The sequence below is a fragment of the Cydia fagiglandana genome, chromosome 23, assembly GCF_963556715.1.
Source record: "Cydia fagiglandana chromosome 23, ilCydFagi1.1, whole genome shotgun sequence".
Taxonomy (NCBI): domain Eukaryota; kingdom Metazoa; phylum Arthropoda; class Insecta; order Lepidoptera; family Tortricidae; genus Cydia; species Cydia fagiglandana.
This window is the reverse complement of record NC_085954.1, coordinates 7,965,658-7,993,646: the sequence shown is the minus strand read 5'-3', so window position 1 is coordinate 7,993,646 and position 27,989 is coordinate 7,965,658. Positions and strand designations below refer to the sequence as shown.

General features: G+C 37.5%; 1 protein-coding gene across 1 annotated transcript in view; it reads left to right on the top strand.

Moving 5' to 3' along the window:
* The window catches only part of LOC134675927 (calpain-B-like), a 58,639-nt gene extending 31,352 nt beyond the window's left edge, over positions 1–27,287 (top strand). The window contains exons 8-19 of the mRNA XM_063534272.1: positions 4,356–4,537; positions 5,865–5,978; positions 6,669–6,775; positions 7,385–7,494; positions 8,050–8,246; positions 10,093–10,200; positions 11,016–11,058; positions 11,683–11,812; positions 16,619–16,746; positions 18,964–19,085; positions 23,711–23,784; positions 26,127–27,287. Coding sequence (XP_063390342.1) covers positions 4,356–4,537; positions 5,865–5,978; positions 6,669–6,775; positions 7,385–7,494; positions 8,050–8,246; positions 10,093–10,200; positions 11,016–11,058; positions 11,683–11,812; positions 16,619–16,746; positions 18,964–19,085; positions 23,711–23,784; positions 26,127–26,209 — 1,398 coding nt within the window. The 3' untranslated portion in view covers positions 26,210–27,287. The remainder of the gene's footprint in view (positions 1–4,355; positions 4,538–5,864; positions 5,979–6,668; positions 6,776–7,384; positions 7,495–8,049; positions 8,247–10,092; positions 10,201–11,015; positions 11,059–11,682; positions 11,813–16,618; positions 16,747–18,963; positions 19,086–23,710; positions 23,785–26,126) is intronic.
* The last annotated feature ends 702 nt before the right edge of the window (positions 27,288–27,989 follow it).

Below are 27,989 nucleotides of genomic sequence, written 5' to 3'. Positions count from 1 at the left end.
TCCGTCCGTCCGTCTGTCACCAGGCTGTATCTCACGAACCGTGATAGCTAGACAGTTGAAATTTTCACAGATGATGTATTTCTGTTGCCGCTATAACAACAAATACTAAAAACAGAATAAAATAAAGATTTAAATGGGGTTCCCATACAACAAACGTGATTTTTGACCAAAGTTAAGCAACGTCGGGAGGGGTCAGTACTTGGATGGGTGACCGTTTTTTTTTTTTTGCTTTTTTGTTTTTTTTTTCATTGTGGTACGGAACCCTTTGTTTTTTTTTTTTGCTTTATGGTACGGAACCCTTCCTGCGCGAGTCCGACTCGCACTTGCCCGGTTTATTCGACAAATTTCCTCCCGACCGCTGTGGAAGGAATTCCTCTTAAACCGCACAGTACGCGACCATTTAGCTTCTAGGGTGTGAGGATAAACACTCTGCCTATCCTAATACGGCGAGCGGTGCAGTGATGGCAAGCTGTCACCGTTGGCAACTAGGCAGCATGTCAAACAATTCTTCAGACAACAGCTCATTGTACTTACCTACGAGCGGTAGAGAACATCCTGTATACAGGGTGGCTAAAAAATAACTGCATTCCCGTTGCCAGGGAGGTTTTGGGATTATAATGAGCAACTTTTACTATGGGACCAACCCCTCAGTCGCGAAAAAAAAATTTGGCTGGTTCATACTGAAAAAGTCTTGTCAGCATAAAAGGCTACTAAAAGCACATATTCACAGCATTAAAAAGAACCCTATTCTGTATCACATTATAGGCAATATTGCAGGATATTAAAAAAGAGTGTAGACATGTCAAAACGATTAAATTATATCGAAGAAATGCAAAAAGCTAATAATAAAGCTAAAACTATGTGGAGAATAATTAATGAAGTAAAGGGTAAATCGAGGGAGAGAAAAAGATGCAATCTCAAGATAAGGACCGAGTCGGAAAACATCGTCACAGAGACGCCAAAAACGGTAGCAAACACTTTCAATAATTTTTTCTCTGGTGTATATACGTTGTCAAAAAGCGTTGACAACTCTGAATCTTCACAAGCCGCGTTAGTGCCCATACCTTGTGGCCGACAAGTCCAAAACAAACCAATGACGTCTATGTATCTGACTCCAGTAACTGAACATGAGATATATAAAACAATTCGAGGCCTTAAAAATAAAAGAAGTTGTGGTGCTGATGAAATACCTTCGACACTATTGAAAACCTGTGCACGGGAACTAGCACAACCTCTCACTTTCTTGATTAATCAATCATTCACTGAAGGTAACTTTCCTAGTAAATTGAAAATCTCAGTAGTAAAACCTATGTACAAAAAGGGGGATGTTACAGATCCCAATAATTATCGGCCTATTGCTCTGCTACCGACGTTTTCAAAGGTTTTCGAGAAAGTAATGTTTGAGCGTGTATACAAATTCTTAGAAAAAAATGGCCTGCTAAAAGATAATCAATATGGCTTTAGAAAGAACAGGTCTACCGAACTTGCCCTTTATAATTATGTACAAGAAGTCCTAAATATAATAGATGGGAAAAGTAACGCCGTGGGACTGCTACTGGATCTCAGCAAGGCCTATGACAGAGTATCACACCAAATTCTGTTGATGAAGCTATACGGAATAGGAATCAGAGGCGTAGTGCACGACTGGTTTAAGTCTTATCTAAATCAGCGAACTCAATACGTGCAGGTAGAACACCATAATCATTCCACTAAGGAAATAACAAAAGTACTATCGGACTGTATACAATTGCAGGGCTCTATACCCCAGGGTAGCGTATTTTATTCCTTATATATGTAAATGATTTACCCAATATTATAAATACTACGAGCGTTCTATTCACTGATGATGTTTCCCTTTTGTTTAAGTTTGATGCTAAAGATGACTATAACGCTCGACTAGAGGATACGCTTAATGAAATAAACAGTTGGATGTTGGACCATAACCTCATAATAAACAGTAGCAAAACCAAGTTAATTCAATTTCACCCTCGTCAGAGAACGCCTTTAAATATAGAGTTAGCCATGTATAATGAGAAAATAGAAGAAGTGGATAAATGTATGTTATTAGGATTAACTTTAGACAGTTGTCTTAACTGGAAAGATCATATTGCAATAATTAAAACTAAAATGGCAAAATTTCTTTTTGTATTAAATACTTTACGAAAAACAACAAGTTTTAAGACGGCTATGTCAGCCTACTACGCCTACGCGCATTCTTGTTTGCGCTACGGAATCATAATGTGGGGGAACAGCACTGATGCAAATGAACTGTTTCTTATGCAAAATAAATGCATCCGTATACTGGCTAAAATTAGGTGCCCAGCCAGCTGTAGGCCATATTTCAAAGAATATGAAATCCTAACATTATCTAGCATGTACATTCTAGAACTAGCAACTTTCGTGCGCAAAAATTCACACATATTCAGACGAATTCAAAGTCGCCGAAGAGAACTTAATCTAGTAATACAAGCATCTAGTACCCAATTGTTTCGAAGCAGCCCAAATTATGCTGCGGCTACTTTATATAATAGAATCCCTGCCTATATTAAGTCCGAGGAAAGTATAATAATATTTATCAAGAAACTTAAAAAGTACCTAATAGAAAAATGTTTTTATTCTGTCGATGAATTTGTAGCGGATAGTTGTAGTTAAATTTAGTATAAGTTGTAAATATGTATATTTTATGTGTATAATGTTAGAATAAGTAATTAGTGTAAATATTGCAACACCCGAATCGGGTAGCATGTAAGATCCTAATATAATATTTAATATCTTTTGTACCTACTACATGTATGCAATTATGGAAGAATAAAGAATAAAGAATACATTTTGGGTGGTCCATTTTCTATGGGGGGGTAAACTGTTTTTTTTTTAGATTTCGGGGTTGGTCCCGTAGTAAAAGTTGCTCAGTATAATCCCAAAACTTCCCTGGCAACGGGAATGTAGTTATTTTTAACCAGCCTGTATAGGAATCCCCAGTACCTACTGTCGTCCGATAGACAACATGTCACAGATATGCAGCAGCAGCTATTGGAGTAGGTTCCGTCTACTACGGCTCATATATATGCGCCAAAGGGCTAGCTAGCGATCCATTTGCATAGGTAGTCTCTTGGACTGTCCCCAGGAGACCCCTGAGGGAAAAGACGCGCTAACACGGAACACAGCTCTGAACTCTCTGAAGCACTCGGCCCGCTCGCCTTATAAAATGAAAGCATAGCAACTCCTACCGAATATCCCTCTGCTTGATAGAAGTTTCTGGCATAGAGTATTCGCACTGCGGGATGGTGGGCGGTAGGGCGCTACCGTCGTCTTTCAAGGTCGAGTTCGAGGCAAAAAAGAGTACCTAAAAGATCGGCTTTCTCTTTGCTTTTCTGAGCTGAGGGCCAGATTACCAGGATGAGAGGTAGTCTTTTGCCCATTTTGGTGCCCCCCCCCCTTGGACGGCGCCCGGGGCACTTGCCCCCTCCAACCCCCCCCTAGTTACGCCACTGCTCTGCCTACGAAGCAGGAGGTCCCGCGTTCGAATCCTGGTAAGGCCATTTATTTGTGTGTTTATCACAAATATTTCCTCAGTTATGGATGTTTTCTATAAGTATTTATATATATACATATGTATATTATATATGTCGTCATCTAGTACCTACAACACAAGCCTTATTGAGCTTACTGTGGGTCTAGGTCGATCAGTGTAAAATTGTTCTATAATATGTATTTATTTATATATGCAAAGATAATACAGATGACTACATCACGCACTAGCTAGCGTAATTATTTTCCATCGTATTTTCACGGAAACGTACGAACGTGTCTTGCTAACTTGCTATTTCAGTAAGTCTCGGTACAAAAAGTACTGAGGTTGACTGAAGTAGCATGACAAATACGAACGTGAATATACGAATGAAAACAATTATGCACAAAATCTTTACGTTGATTTAGTAAGATGCGTAAAACTGCCAAAAAAACCGAAAAGACTGCCGAGACTTTACTTTACAACACTGTACTTTAGGATCGCGTTCGGTAATTTTTTTATAACGATAAACGAAGTTTGATTAGTCTTTCTTAATTATACCACTATACATGGTCCGACACGCACATGGCCGGGTATACCGTATATACGTTTGTTGTATGTTTTTAGTATTTTCTGTTATAGCGGCAACAGGAATACATCATGTGTGAAAATTTCAACTGTCTAACTATCACAGTTCATGAGATACAGCCTGGTGACAGACAGACGGACGGACAGTGGAGTCTTAGCAATAGGGTCCCGTTTTTGGGTACGGAACCCTAAAAACAGTGATCAAAATTCACAGGTAACTTTAGTTACAGTTTTTCAAACATTATTCTTACATCCACAGCCGGACCCCCACATCCTGGAAGCCGAGACCCCCCAGGGTCTGATCCGAGGCCACGCCTACTCCATCACCCGGGTCAAATATGTGGACATCGAGACCCCGGGCCGCCAGGGCAAGATCCCGCTGCTCCGCATGAGGAACCCCTGGGGCAACGAGGCCGAATGGAACGGACCTTGGAGCGACAAGTATGTTTTTTTTTTGACGAATTTTTATACCGCTTACCTGCCATTTTCAAAAAAATTGCCAAGTTAAGCCGCGGCCGACCAAGAGCATTGGTAGCTACTAAGGAATGGAATGCGCTCCCGTCATCTGTATTCCCTGAGAAATATGACCTCGGTCTCTTTAAAGCTAGGGTGAATAGGCTATTACTGAACCGGTGAGCTCCATCTTAGGCTCTGTCTTCACTTTCCATCAGGTGTGACTAGAGCCAATCGCCGATCAGTTTAGTTATAATAAAAATAAATAAAAAAATAAAAAGTCAGCTACCCCCACAGGGTAAGTCAGCTACGGCCATCGGACTAAGTAGCGTTGTCACAGACATAAACATACCAAACATTTCAAATAAGACCCGCTAGCCCTGCAAGTAGTACCGAGCTACTAACAATGGGGATGTATGCAGATCGGGTGCGCGCGACCCACCCCTCGCACCCCGCACGATTGCCCTGCGACGACGGCTTCGACTGACTGTATTGTTTTATAGATCCCCCTTATTCATAAAACTTTACGAGCCTGATTTAGTTAAATCATGTTTTATCCCTTTCTTACAAATACAAGTCAAAATGACAGATAAAGACAAACTATTATTAGCTAATCGAGGTTTGTAGCGCGCTTATGAATAAGGGGGTGTGTCACTACCTATTTGATGCTGATAGGAACTATACAGGGCGTCCCAAGACTATGGGACATCAAGGGAAAGTACCTTAAATATCATAGGATATTTTGCTGAAAGAAGACATTATTTTATTTTAAAAAACAATTTAAACTGCATTCATAGATTTTTAAATAACTGCATGGTTGAACCGGGAATCGAACCCGCTACAGGAGAAAAAAATCATCCTGTGTTTTATCATACCGATCGAAAGGCTTCATCATAAGGATTATTTTTTGCTAAATAACTTAGTCTCAGAAATAAAATGAAGACCATGAATTATAACGGTCTTCCTTTTATTTCTGACGCTAAGTTATTTAGCAAAAAATAATCCTTATGATGAAGCCTTTCGATCGGTATGATAAAACTACAGGTTGATTATTTTTTCTCGTGTAGCGGGTTCGATTCCCGGTTCAACCATGTAATTATTTAAAAAAGTATAAATGCAGTTTAAATTGTTTTTAAATTAAAATAATGACTTCATTCAGCAAAATATCCTATTTACGATATTTAAGGTACTTTCCCTTGATGTCGTGATGGGTGTCTTGGGACACCCTGTATATCTTACGATACTTTTGTTTTTTATTGTCCAGGTGGACATCCCCATATTTATGACCCTAATTTGTATTTATTTTGTTCGTAAGGTCTCCGGAGTGGCGCTACATCCCCGAATCTGAGAAACAGGAGTTGGGTCTCACGTTCGATGATGACGGCGAGTTCTGGATGTCTTTCAAGGACTTTTGCACACACTTCTCAAGGTAAAAACCGGGCAAGTGCGAGTCGGACTCGCGCACGAAGGGTTCCGTACCATAAGCAAAAAAACAAAAAACAAAAAAAAAAGCAAAAAAAAACGGTCACCCATCCAAGTACTGACCACTCTGACGTTGCTTAACTTTGGTCAAAAATCACGTTTGTTGTATGGGAGCCCCATTTAAATCTTTATTTTATTCTGTTTTTAGTATTTGTTGTTATAGCGGCAACAGAAATACATCATTTGTGAAAATTTCAACTGTCTAGCTATTACGGTTCGTGAGATACAGCCTGGTGACAGACAGACGGACGGACAGCGAAGTCTTAGTAATAGGGTCCCGTTTTACCCTTTGGGTACGGAACCCTAAAAACGAGCAAAATGTTATTTTATTGCCTACTTGATATACAGTGTATTCATCTTTACTTGTCCTATCATGTAAACAAATACTTGTCGAAGACATTATCACAGTTTTCTCTGGATTTACACAATAATCATCACTTAAATGTTGTTGTATACTTAAAGAAACTCACAAAGTATTGAGATCAACCAAATAATCACTGTAAAGTATTGTTGGAATAACACTTGATGTCACGTTTGTTTACATGATAAGACACGTAAGGATGAATACATTTTGAAATAATGTAGCATACAAGGTGTCATCTGTAGCAACTAGTAGTGAATAATATTTTAATTGCAGAGTGGAGATCTGCAATTTGAACCCCGATTCTCTGGACCCCGAAGAGTGCCCAGAAGGCTGCACCAAGAAATGGGAGATGTCTGTATTTGAAGGCGAATGGGTGCGAGGTAATACCACATTTTTTTTATCATCTTCGTCGCTTTATCCCGGCATTTTCGCACTTGGGGGCTATCCATAAATTACGTCATCGATTTTTGACAACCCCCCCCCCCCTCCTAAAATCATCCAAAAATCATGCTTCGAATGACCCCGTTTCCTCCTACGTCATGCTACCATCATCCAATGTCCAGCCCCCCCCCCCCTAATTTGAAATGAAGTAATTTATGAATAGCACCTTTGGCCGGTTTTTTTTTTTACTTATGCTTTGGCAGAGAGGAAATAGTATGAATGCCGTCTCCCTTCCCGGTGTTGCTCGAAGCATATGATGCGTATTTTCCGATTAAGATGCGAATTAGGGACCGTGCGCGTTGGAGGGTCTGCCATCTTGTGGCCTGAACCGGTAACATATGTGCACATGTACATTGCCGAAGCAAATGCTACCATCTACCGTTCTCGTCGGTACTTTTCCCTGTGCATAGTAGGTTCTGCCATGTTGTGGGCTACATCGGAAGCATAAACGACACATTTACGCCTCGCGCAAAAAATCTGACGGCTCCTATGCTGCCGCCTATAGTTTATGCACGGGGCCTATTGTTATTGATAAATATTTTTGACAGGTGTCACTGCTGGTGGTTGCCGTAACTACTTGGAGTCCTTCTGGCGTAACCCGCAATACACTGTCACTTTGACGGACGTCGACGAAGATGATGATGAAAACAAGTGTACCGTGAGTATTCATAATACATTGTTTAACGTAAAAAAAGAATAGGGTATTTTTCTACTAGTCAAATCAGTTTCTTTTTTAGATCTGTCAAAACGATTTGATAATATGGAATATGAAACATCACACAATGACGTCACGGTCTACTCACCTCACCAAAACATAATTCAAGACCAAAAAAAGTAAGAACGGTTGCCACTTTTTTACTAGCGCGTCTTGTATTTATGTACAAATTAGTAAATAAAAGTACTTTTTTAAATAGTAGGAGTAAAATGACTACCTAATGAATAAATTATCTTAGCGTGATTATTTATCAAAAGGAATTTACTATTTTACAAACAAATTATAGCAGTGGCAACATTGTCTTACTTTTTTTGGTCTTGATTTACGTTTTGCATTATATTTTTTAATATTTCTATCCGATGTAATAAATAGTACTCTTGTTTAAAAATAACTGATATCTATGTTTTTCTAATAATTATCTGGTACTTTATTTCATGCATGGATTGACATAATTTATTTTAAACAGAGTCAAATACTCTATTTATCCTTGTTTCCCAGATAATCGTGGCCCTCATGCAGAAGAACCGTCGCTCCCAACGGCATCAGGGCCTCGAGTGTTTAACCATAGGCTTCGCCGTGTACCGCCTGCCCGACTACGGACATGTGCCTAAACCGTTGGACATCAACTTCTTCAAATACAACGCCTCCGTTGGAAGGTCGCAGGCGTTCATCAACCTGAGAGAGGTTAGCGCTAGGTAAGAACGTTTTGATGCAAGTGTGTAAAGTAAAGTATACCACTATGTAAAGTGAATTCATCTTTGCGTGTCCTATCATGTAAACAAACACTTCTCGAAGACAATTTCAATAATCATACCTTAAAGATTTATTTTAAGTGGTATGTCAGGATCAGCGAAGCAAGTGGAAATCCGTGGTCTCTGCCTACCCCTCCGGGAAATAGGCGTGATTATATATATGTATGTAAACTGTTGTTGTATGCTTAAAGGAACTCGCAAAGTATTGTAATCAACCAAATAACCACTAAAATATATCATTTCTAATAAGATTTTCATCAATAATCGCAGTTTCGAACGGATAACCTCAAAAACATCTGACATTGCGATGACTAAATTGTCTATGAATCGTATTGTTGGAATGACACTTTGACGTCACGTTTGTTTACATGATAAGACACGTAAGAATAAATACACTTTAAGTTCTGCGACTATGGGCACGTTCCTAAACCGTTGGACATCACCTTCTTCAAATATAATGTCTTCGTGCGAAGGTCGCAGGCGTTCATCAACCTGAGGTTAGCGCTAGGTAAGAAAAGAACATATTTTGATGCAAGTGCGTAAAGTAAAGTAATCTCAGTCCTGCGACTATGATCACGTGTCTAAACCGTTGGAATAGGAAGTTGAATGGCATAAGCGTTATAAGGGATACCCCTTCAAGGGGTTAGCGCTTAGGAACGGGTATCAGACATTCGAAAAGTGAACTCTTTACCCGTATTAGGCACTGGTCCCACCGCGAGCTAGTAAGCTATGAGCTATCGGCTATAAACACGAACAAAAGATAAGCACTCCCGTGTCTCTTTTATTTACACGGGAGTGCTTATCTTTTGTTCGTGTTTATAGCCGATAGCTCATAGCTTACTAGCTCGCAGTGGGACCAGTGCCTTAAGGGGCCCGCTGACTAATAACAGTCCGCCGGACGGTATCGGCCTGTCAGTTGTTCGGAACTGTCAAAATTTTGTTCTAACTGACAGGCCGATACCGCCCGGCGGACTGTTAATCAGTGGGCCCCTTTAAAAAGCCAAAGTCAAATGATTTATTTGTAAGCATAGGTAACAGTGTTGGTACAAAAAGTATGTAAGAACGCTGTTTCGCCGATAGGCATACTAATTTGAGATTAAGTATACACATACCAAATGAAAGAGTTTTATGGCTCCTCTACACGATGGGCCAACGCCGGCCACTCCAAGGGACGCAGCCATGCGGTAGAATGAGATAACAATATCACTTGCTCCCTCTAACGCATAAATGCATCCCTTGGAGTGGCCGGCGTTGGCCCATCGTGTAGAGGAGCCATTAGGTAGCAACGGCTTTGGAAAGCAAAGCCCTTCCAAAACCCTCGAAGGGGATACCGGACCGGTCCCTGCTACAAATTCCCTCCCGTGCCTAAAATCTAAGCTTCCATGCAGTCACGTTCACAACCACTACTTTCAATCTTCTTCTTCCTGGCGTTATCCCGGCATTTTTGCCACGGCCCATGGGAGCCTGAGGTCCGCTTGACAACTAATCCCATGATTTGACGTAGGCACTAGTTTTTACGAAAGCGACTGCCATCTGACCTTTCAACCCAGAGGGGAAACTAGGCCTTATTGGGACTAGTCCGGTTTCCTCGCGATGTTTTCCTTCACCGAAAAGCGACTGGCAAATATCAAATGATATTTCGTAGGTACATAAGTTCCGAAAAACTCATTGGTACGAGCCGGGTTTTGAACCCGCGACCTCCGGATTGAAAGTCGCACGCTCTTACCGCTAGGCCACCAGCGCTTCAATCTTATCACATAGTAATAAAGTTCATTATCCCTTGTTTCAGATTCAAGCTGCCGCCTGGCACGTACGTCATAGTGCCTTCCACCTTCGAGCCGGATGAAGAAGGGGAGTTCCTTGTGCGAGTGTTCTCTGAGAAGTGCAATAACATGGCGTAAGTTTTAAGAGCCAACAGGAGTAGTCATTTCTCCATACAAACGTACTCGACTGTTTCCTCCGTGGGTTTTGATGCTAGAACAATGTTTTTTTTTCAACACAGATTAATATTGTCAATATCTGTGTCGGACCGTTCTGCTTTTTTTGATATTTTTTGTTTTTTAAGGCGCTAGAGCCCTTCAAAAATGGCCAAAATGGCCTCATTGACTATGCTGCAAAGAGAGGCGTAGTATTTAAAACTGATATCAATTAGCCAAAAAAGCAAAACGGTCCGACACAGATAATTTCATAATCATTTATATTTCCAAATTTGGTTACGATTGGTTAAGTTTTGGAGGAGGAAACAGTCGAGTACGAAACCTCGATTATTGAGATTTTTACGCAGGATTTTTCGCCTTGTCCTTATGCACTAATACTTTTAGGAGCCGCTTCCGTTAGCGAGACGGGTATATTTACCTAAAATAATTAAAACTCAGCTCCTGTTTCGTCTATCTATCGTCGTCAAAGGTTTATGATGGAGGCTGGAGGCATTCAGAAAGTGCCATTTCATGAACTACCTACAGGATCAGCTGATGAAGACCAGAACAGAACTCCTTAACCATGCATATTTCACGTTTGTCGATTTGTCTCCTACGTTAAGATTGACTGCCACAATCGGCCATAGCCGACAAAGTTCACGGTATAAAATAAACCTTAATACAATCTAATAAAGTTTATTATCGCGTGTTATATTTATATAAAATAGTAGTTTCGTACATTAAAAATAGCCTGGTACTCGTATATTTCGAGTCGTAATCTGTTTTTTTTTTTCAGTGAAAACGACGAAGATGTGGGCATGGGCGACGTTGATGACAGGGTATGTTTAAAATAAAATATCTCTACCATATCAGTGAAAGAATAAGGATCAAAATCAAATGGCGTCCTAAAAGTTTTAATCCTGTGTCGAAAGATGGCAGTAAATTTACTGTGACAACATCTCTCACACTAACTCACCCTCTTTGTTTATAAAAATCTACTAAAGCATAATTTACCGGTAGCTGGCGGCTACCTCGCACAACGTATCAGCATTGCGATACAGCGAGGAAATGCCGCCAGCATCCTTGGTACAATGCCTCAAGGGCCCATTTTAGATTTAAGCTAGTTATTAATATCGTTTAGTAGTACCACTGTATATACAGTATGTAACTGAACGAAAAGAAATTACCCAAACCCGTTATGTTTAGGTCATACTGAGCAACTTTTACTATGGGACCAACTCCGAAAACGCGGAAAAGATATTGGATTTTTCATACATTTTGCTGGTCTGATGTTGAAATTTCCTATGGGAGAGTCAATTTATTTTTCGCGATTCCGGGGTTGGTCCCATAGTAAAAGTTGCTTAGTATGACCTAAACATTGACGGGATTGAGTGATTGCTTTTCGTTCAGTTACACACTGTATATTGTATGTAAATAAATTATTTTCCCCATGAATTTGCCAGGTGAAAGAGATAGCCCCTAACCCGGAGCCAGCGGACCCTATCCGCGAATTTTTCAACCGTTTAGCCGGCTCCGATGGAGAGGTCGACTGGCAGGAGCTGAAGGAGATCCTCGACTACGCCATGAGAGAAGGTATGTCTAATATACATAGCCTCCTATGTCCTGAGTTCCTTTAAAAAGAACAAATTAAAATCGAATTTTGAACTATAGTTCGTTTTTTTTTAGCATTAGAAATAAGGTAAACAATCTTGTGTCTTTTAATTGTAAAACACATTCTAAAAATAAGTTACTGCAAATATGTAACAAATATGAATCTAATACGATCATTTAAATTCTTCTGCTTTCATAAGTAATACTTACTGATTTTAAAAAAGCGTTTTGTCAAGATCGCTTACCTTCTTTCAAGTTCTTTCTAATGCTAAAAAAACGAACTATAAATGTAAAAAAGGAGAGCCAAGTTCAATACAAAAATTATGCTTGGCTGTGAAATGAAATAAAAGAAGCTTCCAAATTCAAAACTACAAAGATGACTCTTAGGCACTGGTCCCACCGCGAGCTAGTAAGCTATGAGCTATCGGCTATAAACACGAACAAAAGATAAACACTCCCGTGTAAATAAAAGAGACACGGCGATATTTATAGCTCACCGCTGGGCGAGTAACTATAAATATCGCCGTGTCTCTTTTATTTACACGGGAGTGCTTATCTTTTGTTCGTGTTTATAGCCGATAGCTCATAGCTTACTAGCTCGCGGTGGGACCAGTGCCTTACGCCCTAGCGGGATAGCCCTTTACGATTCACTGAATCATCAACTACAATAAAGTGTATCCATCCTTACTTGTCCTATCATGTAAACAAACACTTCTCGAAACAATTATCACACTTTACACAATAATCATCACTTAAGATGTTGTTGTATACTTAAAGAAACTCACAAAGTATTGAAAACAACCAAATAACCACAAAAAAATATAATTTCTAATAAGATTTTCATCAATAATCGCAGTAACGAACGGATCACCTCAAAAACATCTGACATTACGATGTCTAGATTGTCTATGAATCGTTTTGTTGGAATGACACTTTGACGTCACGTTTGTTTACATGATAAACACGTAAGGATGAATACATTTTAATTAGCTGTATGTAAAGTGGTATAAACTTTACTTAATGAAAAGTTTAAATGAATAGCCTGGGAAGATCCATAAGTTTTTAATTATAATATATAAGAGATTGTAGATATTTCTGCGCTGTTCGGCTGTTCAAATGCACCTTACTACACATTAAGTTATCGGAGGAATTTTGGATATTTTTTGGAACTGCATCTTCTAGAATTTGTTTATTACGGGAAATGTTGTTTAAAGGATTTAAATAGTAAAAAAAATGTATCACCTTCAAACTTATAATGCTTTGAATCCCACCTCGCAAATTAATATGAATTTCAGAAAAAAAATTAAGGCTTTAAGAGTTTCTAACGAACCAAATGTGTGCCTAACTAAATAATAATGCACATATACGACTGTGTCGAAATACAAATATTGTGTTAAAACTTAAACTTAACACATATATACTACATATTCATTTCAAGTAAGCTTATACATTTATAGCTTAAGAAATTATTGTGTAAGGTTTTATTTAATTATATTAATGATTTTATTTAAAATGCCCATTTTTGAGCTTTCGTTGTTATAACAAGCTTATTGTGTCGAGTTAAACGCGCTTATCTATCGTTCATTTGCTTACCGTGGTACAAATTATGTAAGTATTTTATTTTAAGATTATTCTATATAAGAAAAGATAGATGTTGTAATCTAGAAATCGATTTCTTGTAATCATCTCTGGATATAGTCTTTCGGTTTGTAGCTGGCCCCGAATGGCTAATCCTTTGTCAATTGTTAAGTGAAACCGCACATGCTACTACCTGCATAAAAAATCGTTCGGTCACTTTACCCGGTTATTGTATTACAACTCCTATGGAAATTGCAATAAGATTCAAAATGAACTAATGGAAAAATATTTTGCGAGGATATGTGTGGGGACCACGGTTACTGAGTGCCGGCGAGTCGAACGCTACAGAACCAGTCTAAAATGTGTCATCGAGATGCGTAACAAGGGCGCGTTATCGGAGAGCGCACCTACACTGGTTTTTTGAGTGTTGGACTAGTCCGCGCTCAGGTGCCAATTAGAATAATAAGACCCTTTTTGCAGGTAAGTTGCATGTGCGGTTTTACTTAACAAGGGATAGACAAAGGATTAGCCGTTCGGGGCAAGCTACAAATCGTAAGACTATACTATAACTAAGAAGATTTTTCTATAAGTAAAGCACGAATCAAACCTTCAACTGACTGTGTCGTCTGAATTCAAGAAATGATTACTACAAATCTTTAGTTATAGTGTTTCTTTTTAAAATATAATTTTCGCGGTTGCAGTATTACCTAAATTTTTTTTGTTATTTACATGAGTAGTAAAATACTGTTTTTGCTTAAGATTGTTTAGCTTTTTCTTTTCTTTTTGCTAAATATTCTTATATACATACGCAAAGCGTCCTGGGTTTAAAGGCCTGTGCACACCGGCTTGTGTGTGCGTGGTGTGCACATGCGCGTGCGCAGAAATGTTGAAGCCGCACACGCACACGTCACGCAAGCGGTGTGCCGTCTCTTATAAGGATATGTATACTACAACGCCGCACGTCACGCACACGCAGCCGATGTGCACAGGCCTTAAGTCTTTTTCATTTATTTGCTGCTAAATAATCAGAATCACGCAGTTTTTTGGGTTATGTACAACATTTGTATTCTATGCAAAATATTACACTAGTCATTTTGCGTTCTAGACCGTCTGTGAATAATCCCCTAAACCTTACTACTAAGATCACGTGTTTCACATAACAGAACTACGAGTAATAATATTTACAGTACATATGGTCCTATTTTCCCGCACTAGTGCGTAAAATAACAATTTTCGTGCGATGTCAAAAGTTTAAAGGGCCATATGTACTATAAAATGTTGGACGCTACACGTGCGAATAGGTAATTCGCAACTCGTGTCGATTTAAAGCACTTCCTTCGGTCGTGTTTTAATTTATCGCCACTTGTTTCGAATTTCCTCTTTTCCGCACTTGTATCGTAAATAACTATTCCGCCCATCCGCTATTGCACGTTGACGAAATATAGTATGCCCGTCCCCCTCCCCTTGACCATCATGTCATAACAACATTATCAGTCTACCTGTATGGTATTCACTTAAACTCGAGTTAATCTTACTGTGTACAAAACTTTTTACTCGCCTCATCAGTAGTTACACTCCTAGCGATATTTGACAGAGATGGCAATGCGTCAAGGCGGCGCGTACGATGGAGGTGGAGGGGGGATGGCAGGAGGGGGCATGGCTGGAGGGGGGACCCCCACAGAGCAGAGCTGTCTGGAACAGCTGTTGTGCGCCCTCTGCGCGCCCATCTGCAAGGAAATCGGCATTGACCTGCAACAGGTCCAGTCGCAGAATCAGGATCGGGTGCACCTAACGCAGCCGCAGGCTAACGGAGGACAAGGTATTGATGTTAGGGACGATTCTTTGCCGGTAGAACATAGTAGTGCCGTAATGAAGCTAGTCCTAAAATGGATAGCAAACTAGAGTTAGGCCGATGTAAGTCTGCAACGATTTTGTGTTACTTATACGTAACACAAAATCGTTCATACTGCAGGTGTTATTTATACGTCATAATTCCATAGAAGCTTGACGTTTACAATAACACTTGCAGTTGCACTGCGTGTGCTATCAAAATCGTTGCAGACTTATCTCGGTTTGACTCTAGTTTTGATATAAATAACAGCTATAATATCAATAAATATTGGCTGAATGTATATCCCAAAGCTGGACACAAAATGCACGAGAAGGATTGGCCTAAAGCATATTAGACAGTTAAGACACATATTCCGTTGATTTATTTTAGTTTTCCCATTCAATATTACCGTAAAAGTTATTGCTATTGTCAAATCCAAATTATTTTAATCCTCTTAAAACATATATAACTTGAGGAAATAATCTATATGTTTATTAAAATGTATTGATTTATTAACATCATTGACTGATTTAATATTTTGTTTATTCTCCGAAGATGATTTGTGACGTCCCACGGCTATAAAGGTACCTTTTGTCGTGGAAGGTCACATTTATTTTGATTTATATAATATTACAGTTTATTTTACAGGACAGAGCCGCGGCCGCTGCATGTTAATACCATTACTTCACACGTTTATAGAAATGGAGGCTCTGTTTATTTTAAAATGTCTATTTTTAATATGTACATAAAATGTTTGACCTATTATATTTTACAGGTATACTTCGAGGTCTATATGATAATGTTGTGTTATGTAAAATAATACTTTATTCACTTTTGTATGATAACAATTATATTTCGTTATTAAAGTGTTATTTTACATGAATATCGCTTATGTTGCCACTAACACCATAATGTAGATATCTTCAATGTCGTTGAAAATATCTTCATTACCAGCTTTAATGTATAGTTAATAAACAAAAATGGGCATTTTAAAGAATATATTAAGTTTAGATAATAAATCATACCTCCATTTCCATAAAACTAGTTTAAGATTATTGGAAAATGTGTATGTTTACGCACATTTTCGAATAATCTTTTTAATGACGTTATAAAAAGTATGTCATTAAATCTAAGTCACGTAATTAAGAAAAAAAGTCACAAAATCTTCGATATTTTGTGATTTTAACTCGAGTGTACATTTTTTTACCTATTTTCATTTGTATGAAGGTTGAAAAAGGTATGCTTGACTCTGCACTGCGAATTATGACTTGCTCGTTTTTCAAAAGTAGTATAAGTCCTAATTCGCAGTATTCAATTGTCTACCTTAATTATGCACGTTAAGGTCCAAAATTGCTAGTTCAATATATGTATATTTTCAGAGCTCAAAGGACAAGGATTCTCTAAAGATGTCTGCAGGAGCATGATCGCTATGCTGGACAAGGATAATTCTGGAGGACTTGGCTTCGAGGAGTTCAAGTCGCTATGGATCGATCTGCGCAACTGGAGGGTAAGTTATTTTTCACCACACCAGCTCGGAAAGGCTTACTTTGCACTTCAAAAACTGATAGCAAAGTTGCATTTTATTCACACGTGAGGCAGAGTAATCAAATGCAAATTTTGAGTTATTTTCTTCTGTTTGCTGGTAGAATTGACTTTTAAATGATGATTTTGGATGATAAATATTTAATAACATTCATTTGGATTTGATTTTGTTTGATATTTTACATTTAATATTTGCTTCGGGTTGGTGTAGTGAAAAATTTTGTGTTTCACTCGGGGGCAAATTGTTGTTTAACCCTCGTGCTTTGAAACCCTCGCAACGCTCAAGATTCCATTTTTCGAACCACTCGCTACGCTCGTGGTTCAATTTTGGAATCTTCGCTTGCTCGGGTATCAATATTAGCACGAGCGGTTAAACAACAATATTGCCCCCTTGTAAACAAATAACTATTAACTTTCATTGCGGAATTTATCAGCAAAAAATTACACGATTATTGTATGGGAGCCCCACTTAAATATTTATTTTATTCTGTTTTTAGTATTTGTTGTTATAGACAGAACAAAAATACATCATCTGTGAAATTTTCAACTGTAGTTTTAAACCCTAAGAAATGAAACTAAAGAAATGAATTCACAAATTCTTGCCTTGCCTTGCCTTCAACCATTTATGTCAGCCTTTTATTCTTTATCATTTGTATAACCAACTGCAAAATTGTATGAACTCATAAATGATTTTTAGTGTTCCGTACAAAACTTTGTTCACGGAACACTTATGTAGGCCAAGCAATAAGAAGTTATAGAGGGAAATGCTAGGAACACAATTTTTGACTCCGTAACTTTGTTTGGACTAGTTAGGAGGTGAACATATCAAAAGTCCCCGGCCGTAGCCCCGGTGCTGGGGGGTAGAGGGGGGTAAGAAGGTCGAATTTTTCGGTTTTTCATTGATATCTTGGAAACTGCGTCTTAGCGACATGACTACTAAGACAAACCGAAAGCTGATAAAATTAGTTACAAGTTTTATCCAGTCAAGTTTTTCGATATCTTGAACAGTTTTTGAGATACCCGCTCTTGAAAGTTTATTTAGGGCTTTCAATTTTATCTTGATATCTACATTAGTGAAGCTGCTAGGCCGTGTTTGGTATCATTTTTGTATAAATCGGGGGTGCTGAATTCATTTTTGGTATCACATTGACACCATTCCTAAGAAAAAATATATAAACTTTAAACAAATAACTTTTTTTTTAATTCCTCTTCACGCTTAAACCGCTCAACCGATTTAATTGAAATTTAGTATACAGATATTTCAAGTCCCAAGACAGGACATAAGATACTTTTTATCTCAATAATCATCCTTTAAAGTTGTGAATTGGAGTATGGGGGGAATTCAACTTCGTCGACGAAACTGAATTCCTGAGATTAATACTGCTTAAGGTAAGGTTTGAAGTCATGTTTGATATCATTTTCATCTAAATCACAGATGTATACCATCCTAAATTTCATCTAAACCGGTTCAGCGGTTATTGACTCCCCATACAAATTTCCACCCCACTTTTCACACCCTCCAAAGATGCTTTTGGTTATAAAAACTATCCTATGTCCTGTGTCGAGACTGAAACTATTTCTATAGCAAATTTCAACGAAATTGGTTCAGCGGTTTAAGCGTGAATAGGGATTTTCAAAATTATATTTTTTTTAATTTTCGTTTTACTTCGGAATAGTGTCAATGCGATACCATAAATGAATTCAGCGCCCCCGATTTATACGAAAATGATACCAAACATGGCCTAACAGCTTCACTGATGTAGATATCAATATAAATTTAAAATCCCTAAATAAACTTTCAAGAGCGGGTATCTCAAAAACTGTTCATGATATCGAAAAACTTGACTGGATAAAACTTGTAACTAATTTTATCAGCTTTCGGTTTGTCTTAGTAGTCATGTCGCTAAGACGCAAAGTTTCCAAGATATCAATGAAAAACAAAAAAAATCGACCTTCTTACCCCCCTCTACCCCCCAGCACCGGGGCTACGGCCGGGGACTTTTGATATGTTCACCTCCTAACTAGTCCAAACAAAGTTACGGAGTCAAAAATTGTGTTCCTAGCATTTCCCTCTACAACGTTTTTTGAGCATTCATTTCCTGACCTAATGGGATCACTTCGGTCTTGCAAATCAGTTAAATGCGTTTTTTTTACTATTTTCTCAATTGTTTCTTTTTTGCAGGCCGTATTCCGCCTATACGACACAGAAGGCCGCGGCGCCATCCCGGCCTACCATCTCCGCGACGCCATCCATTCAGCCGGCTACACCGTCAACGCACACACACTCAACGTACTCGCACACAGGTAAACATTTTATACAAGAAGGGGTAATGGAAAATTTACAATTTCTATTAGCAGTGATATCGAAGTTTCTTGTAGAATTTATTGAAAACGCCAGCAGGATTAAAGGTACGATTTGGAACCTAAAGTGTCATTCTATGGAACTTGCTAACTATGTAAACAAACCGCCATATTAAAATTGTCTCTGAATGTCAATTTACTAGTGACTTCTGTTCATATAGTTAGCAAATTCCATAGAATGACACTATAACGACGTCTCATCCCAACACGCCAGCGCGTCATGTTATATGTAATTTGGTTCCGAGTGAGAGAGACAGTACAGGCCGCGTAGCCAAGATGTCAATCGCTTACGCTCCGTAGCGCTCGAAACGCAACTGTCACTGTCGCACTAATATAGAAGAGTGACAGAGAGACATAAAGCGGTTCGATGGCGAAGTGCAAGCGATCGTCACCTTGGCTAGGCCGCCTGATCTGCAGTCAGCTTCGTGTCGCTGACTTTGTATGATATTTTATAGAAATACATAGAATTAGAAACCAGTCGTGTCGTGGCTTCCAACTATACACTTTAGGCTATAGGATTTATAATTATTTAGGTAAACGCAGAGTTGTGGGCTAGCTGTCTTCTTCCTCGCGTTGTCCCGGCATTTTTGCCACGGCTCATGGGAGCCTGGGGTTCGCTTGACAAGTAATCCCAAGAATTTGATTGAAATTGAATTGGATTGGAATTGGATTGATTGAGTTGTTGGGTAGCTTTTGTAGAGATGTTTTTGCATGACTCTTTAGACACGTTGACGTTTTACTCGGCTCAGGCTTGTAACTTCCTACTTTATAATTTTGTCTACTAATAGTCTCCTAGTGGACGAGGGATCCTCTCCCGCATAGGGCTATACAGCCACGAACGCAAGTGTCGTTACCGGGATGCTGCTTAAAACATCTGACACAGATGAAAAGGCCTATTATTATTAGTCTCCTAGTGTTAGTACTACCAAAGAGAATAGATATGTAGTATAGAGGGGTCCTGTCATAGTAAATTTTGTAGTCACTGGTAAATTACTGCCATCTATCGACACCCGACTAAAACTCAAAATAAAGACGTATAAAATTATCAAAAAATGTGTATATATCGACGCCGGAAAGCAAACACGTAGTAACCCACACAAGGCCACAAAATTTTTTATTGCAGTTTTGGAATCTCCAATTTTTTCTGCGTCGATAGGTCGAATCCACGTGCCAATATGATGAAAAATGGGGAAAATAGGAACACAACATTTTCTCGTTTTTCTTGAAATGTACTCGGCAAACACGCAGTAAATAGCACAAAAAAAACTCAAAAAATGAAATCATTGTATTTACAGCATTTACAACCTCCGTTGGTCTGACGCAAGTGTAGGTTACTACGTGTTCGCCGCTCATGAATGTGAATGTCTTGCAGTTATGCTATTTGGTGGGAAATAATGTTTAGTCGAGTAGTGGTTTAACACAAATTCACACACTATTAAAATATGAGAGACATGTCTTTTACTACGTTTTTAAGGATCAAGTAAAACTAGGTACCTCATAATAATTACTTCACTGTTGTAGGGCGTAAGGTTTAAACTTCTGCGCCTTATTTCGTTTTAAAGCGGCTATCGCGGCCATTACTTAAACGTTTGCGCCGTCGCTCAGTGCGGTTCGGGGGGTGAAAGTGAGGCGACGTGTTTGTAATCAAGTAAAATATTACGGGGATTTTGGGTAAAGTGATTATTTTTATTTAAGAAAGGAAGTTTTTTTTTCAACTGTAAGGTTTTATGGTACTTAAATAAAATTTGGTCTTATGGTATCTGATAAAAGTTTGTTTTGTCTAAAGTGGACTTTTATTTTATAAGAGGATGTAGAAATCACTTTTTTTTTAATCAAACGTCGTTGTTATACTTTGGTTAGATTTTGATCTCCCATTACGTTATGTCTTTTCCAAAGTGGACTTATTATTTTTTAGTTGGTTTTACAATAACATTGTAACATTGTAATCAAATAATCATAATAGATGTGTTATTTTCGTTTATGAATCCCGAAAACATCTTCACATTTTATAAGTATACATTTGAAATGTCGTGCAATTTACTTTATGATGCCATTAAAGTCATTTTTAAGAGTGTGGTAAAATGTTTTGGTTATACATTTAATGCATTCTAAATTTCTTACTTAAAGAAAATAAATACTGTTACAGCATTTGTTCACTTAAAATTTCTAAACCACAACGTTTAAAACTTTATTACGGATATCTTTTGTCATATTCAGGTGGATTACTGCGTTTTTGCTGTCCATACAAATTTTAAAGAAATGCTATCCCATACATTTGGTACTGGCGTTTACTACGAGTTTGCGCACTGTCTTAAAAAGATCAAAACGTAGTAACCCACAAAATATGGTATTGTAACAACTTGCGGTTAAATTTATTTAAATGAATTTGAAGTCCAAAAAATTTTGAATGTTTCATCCAATTTTGAGTTAGTTATGTTCATAAACAACGTAGTTATGATTTTTTAACGTAGTTATGATTTTTTTTTCAAAACTCGAGAAGTTTTTCGTCTCTGGTGAACAATTTGGTTTTTGTGGGTTACTACGTGTTTGCTTTCGGGCGTAGATATAGATAAATAATTTTATTATTTTTTTATCATTTTGATCCATGTTCATTCCCTGATATCTATGTGTTAAAATTTGTTAAATATGAAACGGTGTCGTCACGCCATCTAGCCGAGCTAGGCCAAAGGTGTGTGCGCCTTCTATCCGAGAATGACTTTTTCTTGATTCCCGAGGCACGTTTTTTTCTTAGACTTTATTCATCTTATACGAAAATATACAGGGTGATTCAGGAGACGTGAGCAGGACTAAGACTGCGCATTTTGTAAATTATAAGCAACTGTTTCGTATCAGTATTAGTGAGATTAACGTTAATTTTCTACTCGTGTTGAAAAAAAAAATTATTTACGACATGCATGGTCACCCTAAAATTAGAATACTAAACTACCGATATTCTGTGTCGTGTGTACTTTTGAAAACTCGTATCTCACTCAAGTTTGACAGTTTATTTTCTTCGTAATCAAAATGCATTACGGTTAAAGAGGTTTTACGTTTATTAATTAGGTCTTGTAGGGTAACCATGATTGTAGACAGTTAAATTTGCCCTCACCAAAAAGTAAAAAATAGGAAAAAGTGTCGTTGTTTCACCTAAATACGACGGTGATCGATCAATTATCAGTTACTGAGTGTGCAGGATTAGTCCTGCTCACGTCTCATGAATCACCCTGTATATACGAGGGCTGGCTGGTAAGTCTCCGAAATGAAAGATTAAAAAAAATATAATTAAAAAAGTAATAATGTCATTCTAACCTCTTGGCTTTTACGTTAATGCGGAAGCAATATCAAGTTTTTATAATATAAATAATAATATATTAAAGCGACCTAAAGAAAAACTGTATTCATTTTCGTGAAAATGGAAAAATCGGAAGTGCGTGCGGTAATTAAGTTTTATGTTTTGAAAGGCAAAACTGCAACACAAATTAAAACCAAACTGGATCGCGTTTTAGGATCTTCTTCGCCTTCTTTAAGCACAGTTCACACTTGGGTTGTCGACTTCAGACGTGGTCGGCAGAGCTGTACAGATGCTCCCCGCAGCGGACGGCCCAATGAGGTAACGACTCCGGAAATTATCAACAAAGTAAAAAAAATTGTATTGGATGATCGCCGTGTGAAGTTGGTGGAAATAGCAGAGATGGTAAACATTTCAAAAGAACGTGTTTTTAACATTTTGCACCAACACTTGGAAATGAACAAGCTCTGTGCTCGTTGGGTGCCGCGTCTCTTAACAGACGAGCAAAAACTAACCCGCAAGGATGTTTCGACGGAGTGTTTGAAGAAGTACAGGCATAATCCTAACGAGTTTTTACGTCGCTACATAACGGTTGACGAGACGTGGATCCACCACTACACGCCTGAGACAAAAGAACAGTCTAGGCAGTGGACAAATCGGGGTGAACCTGCCCCTAAGAAAGCAAAAGTGGTTTTGTCAGCCGGTAAAGTAATGGCAACCGTATTTTGGGATTCCAAAGGACTGGTTTTCGTGGATTACCTTCAAAAGGGAAGAACCATTAACGCCCAATATTATGCTGATCTGCTACAAAACCTCGATAACGCAATCAAAGAGAAAAGGCCTCATTTAAATAAGAAAAAAATTTTACTCCATCAGGATAACGCCCCTGTTCACACGGCTAAAATTGCAATGGCTAAAATCGAAGATTTGCACTACGAATTGTTACCTCATCCCCCGTATTCACCAGATTTGGCCCCTTGCGACTTCCATTTGTTCCCAAATCTCAAAAAGTGGCTAGGCGGACAAAAATTTTCGTCGAACTCTGAAGTCATAGAAGCTGTTAATAGGTATTTTGAGGGACTCGAAGAATCGTTTTTTAGAAATGGGATAATAGCCTTGGAGAAACGTTGGGCCAAGTGCGTGGACTCAGAAGGGACCTACGTTGAAAAATAAAATATAACATTTATATATATTGTCTTATTTCTGTGCCGTTTCGGAAACTTATCATCCCGCCCTCGTATATGTCTTTGGTACTACTAATTTGTTGTTTTTCTTATAGATACGGCGGCCAAGACGGTTACATACAATTCGATGACTTCATAATGTGTTCCGTGCGACTCAAGACCATGATCGGTAAGACTTTTCAAATATAACTTACAAAAATTTGCATTCAATCGCAAAAAAAACTAGGACAAATGGAATATAATACTCATTAGGTCAAGCATTTTCTGCATGAAATTTTTGTCATGTATGTAGTCTAGCTAGTTTGTGGAATAGTTAGATCTTATTTGAATCTGCTGCATGACTATCTATCTATAACCTAACTTATATATCTCAAAACCTGCCCAAGAAAATAACTCCAAGAAAGCTTCGTCACATAATATAGCCACTCAACCGTCCGGCCCGCGAGACTGTTTTCCTGTCAACCGTCCGGGGTTTTTTAGCGACGCACGCCCCGCGCAGCGCTTTCACAATTTTCTACAAAAACTATAACTACACTGCCATCTAAATTTTTTTAGAGCTAACTATTTAGTTAGGCTACGTTGTCGCATCAAGAGAATTAGTAAATAATGCCGAAATATGCCGTTAGATGGCTCTGAAATCAATTTTTTCTTCCACCCCTTTGGATAGTAAGGTTCCCGCGGACGGTTAAGAGCATATTTTTTTCGGATACTATACTATCGTCGGACGGTCAAGTGGATAGAATTGGAGTCTAACCAATCATAGAAAACATTAAGTTTACTAATTAACTATAATATCTACTTACATTACATTAGGATTGAGAATTTAAGATGAGAAAGCATGCAAATATGTCGTATTCCAACGTGATAGTTATTTAGTTCTGTTCTGCACTTGTCATAATTCGATGCCCTGAATCTTCCATCACCGTATACAACTGTAAGAATATTTGGATGTAGTTTTGCGAAAAGGAACCATCCTCTTTTTTTTTCTTTTTGTCTGAAAGATCTAAAATATAACCATATACACCGTGTTTTTTTTTTGTTTTCCGTTAATTTCAAGGGTGCATTCCCGAGCTTAAATCAAGTAACTTTCTCAAAGACACCGATATTCTAATTAACTTCATTTCGGAGATAATAAATTATTTATTTTTTTCCTATAAGGCCTCTACAAGCGTGTACACTTGCCTTAGGGCCGGTTTACATATTGATTAGTGTTTAGAATGAGTTCATACATTTGCTACTAAACTTAACCCCTGGAGCGCCCCAGAATTACCGTAGTATGGAATTCCTATACTAGTTACCAGCACACGTGTCTGTGTAGGGCGCTCCACGGGTTAAGTACAATCTCGGTCGATCGATGTTCGAAATGACATTGATATGTCACAGATTTCAATTGTTTGGTTGAGTTAAATGTAATGCCCGTGTTACAACAACGCTATATGCTACATATAATTACTTTTTAAAATTATTTTTTTGTTTTAAGTTTTGTCACGAATAAAAACATTCTATTCTATTCTATTCTAAATAAAAAAATTTTTTTGAAAATTTACTATGCCTATTAGTTTTCTTAAACGTTCTTAATCATACCCCGAAGTTAACGGAATTCAATAAAAACACGGTGTATATTGTGGAAAGGTTTTTGTGGATTGAATCCTTTTCCTAAAATTACGACCGTTTTGTGTTATTAGCATTGTTTTACATGTTGTTATAATAAAAACAGCGAACAACGAACCGGTAGAGAACCTCGAACGCGACTTACAGTGGAACCCGTGAGCCGAAGGATTCCTCGCACAAGGATAAAGAAGTATATTTTGTAAAATGTATCTTAATCATGAACCGAAAAAACTAACCCTGTAATAAATTTTTAATATGCAATTATAGCTCTTACAAGCTCAAGATTTGTGACTCTTTGTAACAAGGAAATTATATTTATGCAGAGTTATTATTGTTTTTGGTTCGTGATATTAAATCGCAACGGATTAAAGCTGCAAGGAATAATTATACGCAAGGTTTTATGCAGATTTAGACACGAGACAGTCAAGTTTAATTTATGCACAATATTACATAAAGATCACTATCAAGTCCAGTTAGGACTGATTTAAAAAAAATGATTTTCAGTTGTCTACTTTCTGCATAACACCTTTTTTTTAAATATTGAATATGGTTCAAGTTTTACTTTAAGTAACTTGTTAACAAGTGACATGAAAATTCCTTTTAGCTTTTTGAACTAAAATATTGTTTGCTGCAGTGCGACTATTACAATATAATAACTAAAATATGTGTACCACACCATTTAGAATACCTACCTCTTAAACTATTTCTGATGTTACTTTCATATGGTGTAATATTTGTTCAGCAAATACTGTAAGCAAACTTTATAAGCACCACACCGTAACGAAAATGGAAAATACATTTTTGTTTATAAGTTTTATTACCGTTCCTCATTATAACACTAACTAAATGTCCTCCCCCCCACCACTAAGAGATATAAAACATTTTATGTTTAATTTACAGAGACGTTCAAGGGCAGATCATCGGGCGGAGACTACGCCACGTTCTCGCTCGACGATTGGCTGAATCGCACAGTTTATTCATAAGAAAATATGCCTTAATACATACTATTTAAGGACCTTTGCAACGGTAACTAAGCTTAAAGAGTACATCGAAAAATCCAATTACAATAGACCGCCATCTTGTAAAAAATGGCGTCCTTGCCGAAAACCTTGAAAACGACTACCATTGATAATTAGAGAGAATAAAATGGCCTTAAGTTTACTTAATAAATTATATAGTTAGTGACAAATCGAGATTTTAACCTCAACCATGTAATATATAGTTACTGTGTACTCTTTAAGACACATATTATTGTACGAGTAATTCTTCCAATACCTCAATGTTATAACGTTAATGTTCAAACATTTTACAAATATGGATATCTCTATAGCATCACTTTCAAATAACCAAAAATATGATAACCTATATATAAATATATGTAGCATATATGCTAAATTGCTAATGCCTTAAAGTATTTAAACTTTTTAATAACTTTATTATGTATTTTAAAAAACATGTGATGCTATAGTTATATTAATAATGTCAGCCAACTAAAATGAAAATGTTTAAATTAAACAATACACTAATTAAGCTTTAATCGGTGATAATCTAAGTCACAAATAACCTTTTCAATCTCGATGTACTTCTGTGTATTTTTATTGTATTTATTCACTTTTCAAAATTGCATTTAACAATTTAAAAATTACTTAATTGTAATACTTTAATGTATAACTTCATTTTAAAGTTTATGTTAGTAACGGCTATTTTTTTCGTAATTATTTGTTTTATGTAACCGGTAATAATAATAACTAATCCGTCGCTATATAATAATATGTAGATTGATATGAGATTTAAAAAGATAATATACTACTTTTATAACTACATATAAACATACAAACAGTATTTTTCTCCACCGATATTCATTCCAGAGAATTAGGTATATTTTTCGTCAAACGCTGTGCGATCAGCTATGCATCACTCATGGTTATTTTTATTTCAATATTTATTGTTGTTGCACCATTATGACATTTTCAATGCATTTTATTGATTATATTTTGTAATTGTCAATTTTTATTTTGAATGTAAAACTTCAGATCTGAATAAAGTATGTTTTTTATTCACTATGCTTTGTTTCATTTGTCTATCGCCTTGTTAACACATTCACTGCCAGCGACCCGCTAGGCGGTTTCTCTATTCGTAGGTGCTTTTCGCTACATACGAGTTTTCCCGTGTTGTCTATATACCGATTGAAAGTTAGGGGAAGGAAATAATATTTTAGTCGGGAGTACTGAGAATTTCTTTAGAAACCTTATTGATATTTTGAAAGCTCTACCTACCGAATGAAAAAAAAAGCGGCTGAATTATATATGCATTTTCGACTCCAGCACTTGTAACAGTACAAATCATAAGTACATGTGGAAATACCAAAATTTGCCGTCACTTTATTTTACGTACCCACCTAAGTACCTTTTTAATCCCGAGTGGGTAGTTAGGTAGGCCTACCTAAATAATAGGTCGTAAAAAAAAGTAACTGCCTTAGCTGTTATTTTACTCATTTCCTATACAAAAGTCTGCCGAGTTTTGCGAGGGAGGGGCACGTCAAATGTATGGCTATTTGTTCATGATTTGTACGTAACGCACAAATAGCCATGTCAGATAAACGTCCCATACAAAAGTTTGCACAACTGTGGAATGTTTTCGTCAGAGGGGTAAGCTCTTAAAGGCGACTCCGGTTTATTAAATTCTCTAAGCGTAAAAATAAACAACTTTCACGCTCAATATCAATATATTTAACATATTTATCCATAAAACACCACACTATTC